Consider the following 8624-nt stretch of genomic DNA (forward strand, 5'->3'; position numbering starts at 1 on the left):
TCTCGAACCCGCGGGCTCAGGCAATCCACTCACCTCAGCCTCCCAAGGCACGGGATTACAGGCTGAGCCACCAAGCCCAGCTCTGCTATATTTTATACTAGGGCTTTTCTGTTTCCAGTTTTACATTTAAGTCTTTAATACATTTTGAATTGATTTTTGTGTATGGTGTAAGATAAGGGTCTAATTTCATTTTTGCATATGGATACCTAGTTTTCCCAAAACCATTTACTGAAGAAACACTTCTTTCTCCATTGTGTATTCTTGGTGCTTTTGTCAAAAATTAGTAGAATATATATATAATAATATCATATTATATTATATTATATGTGTGTGAGAGAGAGAGAGAAGTAGTTTTACTATCTGTGTGACAGCTTCAGTAGAAGCCCAAACCTTACCATAACACAATATACCCATGTAACAAGCATGCACATGTATTCCCTGAATCTAAAATTTTACAAAATCTTTATATATTTAATATATGTGACTGATGAGTTTGGGGGTAATACACACTTGTGAAACCATCACCATCATCAAGGTCATAGCCGTATGCATAGCCTCCCAAAGTTTTCTCCCACTCCTGACAGTAGGAATAGTAATAGTATAAATACTTGTCATAAGATCTACCCTGATAAGAAGCTCAGTGGTTGGAGAGGGTGGGAGGGAAGGATGAAAAACACACAAAGAAATATTTGAAAATGATGTATATATTCACTTCACTACCTTTATTGTAGTGATTCTTTCACAGATATATATATATATGTATATATATATACCTCTCAAAGCTCATGAAATTTTACATTTTAAACATGTACAGTTTATTGCATGTCAATCTTACCTCAATAAAGTTATAAAAAGTGTTTTTTTTTAAGTTAAACCTTGTGCAATGGCTGGAAATTTGTCAGCAAGAAATTAAATTCAGCACCACAATTCCCAAAATATTAAGTAGCCATTGACCAAATAGCCAGGTGGTAAACATCTTAATAAACCTTAAAACGATTTTTTTATTTAGGGGGCATATGTGCAGGCTTGCTACATAGGTATACTGCATGATGGTGGAGATTGGGCTTCCATTGAATCCATCACCCAAAGAGTTAGCATGGTACCCAATACCCAACAGGTAGTTTTGCAACTCTTGCTTCTCTCCTTTCCCCCCTTTTAGGAGTCGCCATCTTTACGTCCACGTGTCCCCAGAGTTTATCTCCCACTTTTAAGTAAGAACATGTGGTATTTGTAAACCCCAAGTTTTAACAAACACTTTATAAATATCATTAGGTTTGACCCCCATTCTTCAAAGTAGTAACAAATATCTTCCAGAATCTGATAGTCTTCAAGACTTGTCCTGGCCCGATCACCACACACACACACACACACACACACACACACACACACACACACACTAACCTATTGCAGTCAGCAGTTATCCACCTGTCACAGGGATTGGGGGAACTCTCTTTGGCATAAGAAGATCATTGGTTCAAGTCTCAACTCTACCACTTTCTAGTAGTGTAATCATTGGTAGGTTATTTTATTTCCCCTGTTGCGTCTCTGTACTTAACATAAAACATCATAGTCCTCATATTTCAAAGCTGTTGTTTGGATGAAATAACAAAGCCTTAATAAATCAAGTAGTCAATAGATGTTCATTGTAAACAGCATAATGATCCATTCAATCACAAGGAGACCTCAACTTTACAAAGTAGAGCCTCCCATTTGTAGAGAGAGTACACCGTTACAGAAAAGATACACTAAACGCGATGGGTACTATTGCCGTTGTCATCCACAAGTCCTTGAGGGAAAACATGAACCCAACCAGCCATGAACAGGAAAGAATGGGGCAGACATTTGACCTCTGACACAAGGCTTTAGCAGCTGATGGATGCTTTGGGAAGATGGGTGGGACGGAGGGCCCCTGGCATCATGCCAGCAGTTCCCTGTGTGGTCAACACTTTCTCCCGAGCCCAGCTCTGCTGAGCACTTTAACCAAAGCCATCCGCACCTCCCGGTTCCTCAGACTGTAGATAAGTGGGTTGAGTGTGGGCGTGACAAGGCTGTAGAAAAGGGAGACCACGTTGTCCTGGCCTGGGCTGTGGTAGGCCCCAGGCACCATGTACATGAACACGGCTGCCCCGTAAAAGGGTCCCACTACAGGGATGTGCGAGGAGCAAGTGGTGAAGGCCTTGTGGCGAGCCTCCTCTGAGCGCATGCTTACAACATCCCGCAACACGTGGCCGTAGGATGCAGCGAGGAGGGAGAGCGGAAGCACGAGAATCAGCACCCCCGAGGTGGACAGCGCCAACTCGTAGGCAGCAGAGCCGGCACCTCACAGAAGAGGTGGTCTACAATGCGGGAAGCACAGCAGGGAAAGTGCAGGGTGAGGGAGGTCTGGATGGAAGCGTTGATCACACCTGTCACCCAGGAGCAGGCCACCATGAGCAGACACGCCTGGCGTCTCATGAGCACGGTATACTTCAAGGGGCAGCACACGGCAACGTAACGGTCGTAAGACATGAGGGCCAGCAGGACGCCCTCGGCCACACCCATCAACGTCAGGAAGAATATTTGAGCTGCACAGCCCCCAAAGGAGATAGAACCTTCTCCCTGCAGAAAGTCCGATGCCATCTTGGGGATGGTGACCAAGGGAAAGACAACGTCAAACAGGGAGAGCTGGCTGAGCAGAAAATACATGGGTGTGTGGAGCCGGGAGTCCACGCGGATCGAGAAGAGCAGAATAGTGTTACCCAGAAGTCCCATGAGAAACATGGTGGCCACCAGGGAGGAAAGGAGCTGATGTGACCCTGAGCGACTGAAGAGGCCCACCAGAATAAAGTCTAAGGCCACTGATCGATTCACATCTCCCATGCTTTACACAGCACACTTTAGCTGCAGGAAGAACAGGTGGCATGTGTCAAGAAGCTGGTGAAGGGGTTGACAGATAACTTTCATCCCATATGCCAATCGACGGGTAGTGACTGCCTGAGATGCTGCCTTGAGAAGAGTTATGAGCCCACAGCTAGAATCACTAGGGAGGGAGAAATAAGCTCCTTGATCAATTAGCATTGTCTGCCAAAGGCATGGGTTGGGACAAATGCAATCTGCATCTCTGGATGAAAAACTTGGCCACACACAGCCAAGAGCTACCCACAGATCCTAGCAGTCAACATTTTTTGGTTCAAGTCAAAGAGAGTCACATAACATTAGTGGAAGGTTTCAATATCCCTCATCACAGTGATCCTGGGGCCAAAGCAGAGGTGAGATACCAAAATCTAGAGGGTGAAATAGGGAATGACAGGGCTGAAGCAACAAGCCAAGCAAGAAAACAGAGAGAAGAGCCTAGATCCTTATCTCTGGATGAGAATCTGGAGCAAAGAGAAATCTACAATAAGCCAGCACCGGGGTCAAGTTGAGAGTGTAAGGTCTAAGGAGGAGGAGATGTAGAAGCACTATGACAGCAGGGTGGGGCTTGAATGGTCTGGAGTTGGCGGGGGGAGTTGTCAATGACTACCTGGCATTGGATAGGAGAGTAGCAGTCTGGGTAATTTGTAGAATATTTTATGTCTCACCTAAGTATTGAGTGAATTAGGTAGGCAAGAAAGATGACCAAGGACCAAGAGGATTTGCACTCTTAGATCAGAAACACAGGACCTACAGAATGTCCACTCCCAATCGTGGTTGGTTAAGAAACAGCAAAATGTGGTACATATACACAATGGAAGGTTATGCAGCCATAAAGAAGGGCAAACATGTGGACTTTGCAGCAACTTAGATGGATTTAGAGTGTATCATACTCAGTGATCTATCACAGAAACAAAGAACAGAATACCACATGTTCTCACTCATAAGCGGACCTTGAACAATTATCATAATACTATAAGAAAGGGATTGGTAGTAGTGGGAAACTGCCAGGGGAAGAGGGGGTGGGATTGGCAGTTGAGGAAAACTGCCAGGGGAGGGAGGGGCACACCTCATCAACAAGGGTAACTGCATAATGAACATTTGTATAGCTAACCCTGAACTGTACCCCACATCTTCAAAATAAAGAAAATAAAATTAAAAGAAAGAAACAGCAAGGCTGGCCATTTAAGGACAAGTCAATTCTACCAAGGACTTCCCCGGAGCTCTTCATCATGAAACTGTCAATGGAGTTATTTCTCACTGCAAGGCTGTCTTTCTTCCTTCCTTCCTTCCTTTCTTTTTTTCTTTAAGTATTTATTTATTTGAGACAGGGTCTCACCCTGTCACCCAGGCTGGAGTCCTGGAGCGTGATCCCAGCTCACTGCAGCCTCGATCTTCTGGGCTCAAGCGATCCTTCTTCCTCGGCCTCCCAAGTAGCTGAGACTATAGATGTGTGTCACCACACTCAGTCAGTTTTTTGTATTTTTGTTTTAGAGAAGAGGTCTCGCTGTGTTTCCCAGGCTGGTCTCTAACCTGGGCTCAAGCAATTCTCCCACCTCGGCCTCCCAAAGTGCTGGGATTACAGGTGTGAACCACTGTGCCCAGCCTCAAGGACATCTTTAGTTATTTGGCTTCCAATTTTCTGATCCCATCCAAGCCCTCCATCTACCATTCGTTCATGCATTCAGCAGAATTTTTCATGCACTGGGCTGGGCATAAGACATTCAGAGGTGAAATACCCAGGCAAGGTCCCCACTTCCCTGGACCCCACAGTCTCCATCAGGAGACCAATGACAAACAAGAAGATTAATACACAAGACCATTGTGATATAGGGAAGTACACAGGTGAAGTGGGAAGGGTACTCTGTAGGAAATAGCTGGAGACACCCCAGGGCATGGTCAGGGAAGCCTCCTGGGACAGGTGATAGCTGCCCTTGGTATCTAGAGGGCTTTATGAGAGGGACAGAGTAGAATCACCTGTGTCATACTACTAGCAAGTAGATGTTAGTGAGGTCATCTGTATGGTTCACCCAAACAAAGAACTTTCTAACAGTGAAATCCAACCAAAATGAAACAGAGTGCCTCATTGAGGACATTTTCCAGAGTCAACCAATGATGTAAAGGAGTTGAGATAATTTAGCCATGAACTCATGGAATTTGAAGTTTAAGCAGGAAAGCAAGCATTGCTGAAGTCATTTCAGAATAGTCTGATGAGCCATGCAATAGAGAGAGATGCATGCATGATGATTTGGGTAACCAGGGGATGATACTCTGCCTGGAATGAGATCAGAGAAAGTTTCACAGAGAAGGAGACATTGGAGCTGAGTTTTGAAGGTGAAGTAGGAGTTTTCCAGGCAGCCAGAGGAGGGAAGATTGTTCCAAGCAGAAGGAATAGAGCACTGAGCTGTATGGACTGGTGGTTTAAAAAAGATACCAAGAATAAGATTTTTAAAGACTTGTAGGCCAGGCGTGGTGGCTCATGCCTGTGATCCCAGCACTTTAGGAGGCCGAGGTGGGGGATTGCTTGAATCCAGGAATTCAAGACTAGCCTGAGCAATACAGCAATACCTCGTCTCTACAAAAAAATAAAAAAAATTAACCTGGCATGGTGGCACATGCCTATAGTCCCAGCTACTTGGGAGGCTGAAGCAGGAAGATCACCAGAACTCAGGAGGTCGAGGCTGTGGTAAGCCATGATCACACCACTGCACTTCAGCCTGGGCAAGAGAGTGAGACCCTGGCTCAAAAAATAAAAATAAAAAACTAAAAGGGTTTGCAAGCAGAAGCCCACATGGTAGTTTCCAGATCTACTCTCCAGCCACAGTTTGAAGGTAATGGGAGTTTCCTGGGAGCTGGGAAACTCCTCCCAGCCCATCACCTGATGCTCAAGGACAAGTCTTCTGTACCCCACACTCATTAATGGAAGAAAGTCTGTCTGTGGATAATTGAAGGTTGTAGAGCTTAAACCTGGTTAAAATGATAAATGCTGATATACTTTTTACAGTTAAAAATTGTCTGTATTAACTGTACCCCACAAAACTATAATAAAAATACTGGTTAATTATTTTTTAAAAAATTGTCTGTAGGTATTATTATTTATCTGTAGTTTTTGGATGTGAAGACAGATTTGAGAAGAACAGCAACTTGTCTTGCATCAACCAGCAAGAAGGAAACAGAGTCGAAATCTGAACAAAACAGAGATCTAATTTCAGAGTCCTTGTTTTTGTGTCAGCCTGCCACACGCATCCTCAAACACTGAAATAGATGTTAGGCATTTGCTACACACAACACACACACACACACACACACACACACAACACACACACACCTGACTCACCTTCAGCTCTAGGTTATGATTTCTGGCTAATGGGTGATTACTCCCCAGTCTGGCCTAATAGAGAAGCCATACTCACCAACCCTTGGGGCTCATGGTTCACCCCAGAACCATTCCTGTACTCGGGTTTTTCCTGGTATCAGGCATCATGGCCCTTTGAGATGGTAGGAAAGGCGTCAGAGCCAACAACTCCCCAGGATCTGCCTGAGACTCCAGAACTCTCTCAGGAAACAGCCACGCAGGTGGATCTGAAATTCAGTGTGGTCACCCCATCATCAGTTCCTCTTATTCTTCTTCTGTTTTCAAAGACCCTCATCTGGCATTGCATGCACACATGCGCGCATGCACACACACACACACACACACACACACACACATACACACACCTGTGTGTCCCCAGTCTCATCTTTCCTTTCAAGGTGCTCGGGTAGTCCCACTGTCTTTGATGCATCAAAAAAAGAAAGAAAGAAAAAGAAGGAGAGAGGAAGAAAAGGGAGGGAGGGAGGGAGAGGGGGAGGGAGGGAGGGAGGAAGGAAGGAAGGAAGGAAGGAAGGAAGGAAGGAAGGAAGGAAGGAAGGAAGGAAGGAAGGAAAGAAGGAAGGAAGGAAAACTCCTGGGTTTGGGGATCTTCAGTCCAGCCAGCAGTTCCTCTAATCTGGTTGTGATGCTCCTTGCTTTTGACATATTCTTTCCTCAAAAGTCCTCTTTCAGCAATATTGCTTCCACCCATCGAAACTGCCCAGTCCCAACCCTTCAGTCAGACAGGCAGGACTGAGAAAAGCTGCCGCATTTCATTTTAACGTGGGCTGGAACATTTCACAGCAATTCCTCAACCAGTCCACTTTTGGGTTGAAGAAAAGTCCCTTTGACAAGTTTTGGAGTGGTGGTTTGACCTGTCCCTTTCCCAGGGATGCCAAAATTTGGATCTTGGGGTCCCTTTGCTGACACCAAGTGAACAGGAAAAGGAGCTACATTATTCATCTTTTGTTGTCAATAAAACTCCCACATCTGTCCATTATGACCAGGTGTGTTCTGCACCCATGGTCACTTTAATAACCAAATAATGATATGACCATCTGCAGAATAAACTGTCACTTATATTGTTTATTTAATTCTCACATCCAACTACCACAGCTCAAGAAGTTACAGCAGAGCTTGCTCTGTAAATAGTTGTTAATTGCATACATTCTGCAAGAAAAATTTTATTCCTTTTTATTTGTTTTTATATTGTTTTTATTTCAGTATCTCACTATATTGCCCAAGCTGGTCTCTAACTCCTGGCCTCAAGCAATTCACCCGCCTTGGCCTCCCAAAGTACTAGACTTACAGACATGAGCCACCATGCCTAGCTAGGAAATCATGCTTTTGTTGGAACTAATACTATGGACAGATGGGCTCAGAGAGAGTAAGTGACTTACCTAAAGTCACACAACTACTCAGAGGGTAGACTGGGATTTAAACTCCAACCATGTGACTTCAAGTTCTGAGTTCTCTCAACTCTGAGTGCTGCTTCATTGTTGGCATTAACATTGTCTGCCTTGGAGTTCCAAGCTGAGAGTTCCTCCAGGTGATTACAATTGTGGATGGCCAGGGTTCCAAGAACATGAGCTGAAAGTGCTTCAAAGCCATGCCAGACAGGTTGTTCTGGCCCCAGCCCCATGGCCAAGTTAGGTGTTCACCCCTTGATGCCTCTAGCACATCTCATAAAAGGTCAGGCATGAACGTTAACATGGGTGACCTCCTGCCGTCTGTAGGTCTGGCCTGCCTGGGTTCATGGCAGTGATAACCGACAAAGGAAGAAGCATTCAGTCTAAAACCAGACACCTGCCTGCAGCTTGGCAAATGTTAGAGAGGCAGACACATCTGTATAAACTCAACTCAAAGCAAAGTGCTTGAGGGAAAAAATATATATCAGTGTTCCTTTGGGTCCATTTTTCCCCTGACATCAAGTCTAAATTATGCCCAGACCCCCAAGTTTCCCCATAAGCCTTGATTCAAAGCTGTCCCCCCCACTCACCAGGGTCTGTGTGCAGACAGAGGGAGGGACCCTTTCAGTGTTTTGTGAGCATGTCAACCCCCTTTATCCCAGGACAGTGCCTGATAACAAAAAAAACTCCCAGATCCCAGCATCATGGGCTTAATCAATGCCTCCTCAGTCTTTGGAAAAACAGATATCATTGTCTGGGGACCAAGGCTCCAGGGAGAGCTGTTGCATCAGAAACCCTCTAAGTCTCCATTTCTGCTAGGGAAATACTAATTTCAGTGGAAGATGTGAGCCCTTGCTATTTGGATGGTCCCCGGAGGATTGCGGAAAAATATTTACTCATCTCTCAATTAACCAAGGGAAGGATGGAAAGCACTGATGTGGATAATTAAATGTGGAAGACACCCAAGTCCT

General features: G+C 44.9%; 1 protein-coding gene across 1 annotated transcript; it reads right to left on the minus strand.

Moving 5' to 3' along the window:
* Positions 1-1939: 1939 nt before the first annotated feature.
* Positions 1940-2859, minus strand: LOC103251509 (olfactory receptor 2Z1). The gene is given in 2 exon segments (XM_008050100.1): positions 1940-2307; positions 2310-2859. Coding segments are annotated over 2 exon segments (918 nt in total).
* Between the last annotated feature and the right edge of the window lie 5765 nt (positions 2860-8624).

This window comes from Carlito syrichta, unplaced genomic scaffold (assembly GCF_000164805.1).
Source record: "Carlito syrichta isolate Samal-C Ts95f unplaced genomic scaffold, Tarsius_syrichta-2.0.1 Scaffold142964, whole genome shotgun sequence".
NCBI lineage: Eukaryota > Metazoa > Chordata > Mammalia > Primates > Tarsiidae > Carlito > Carlito syrichta.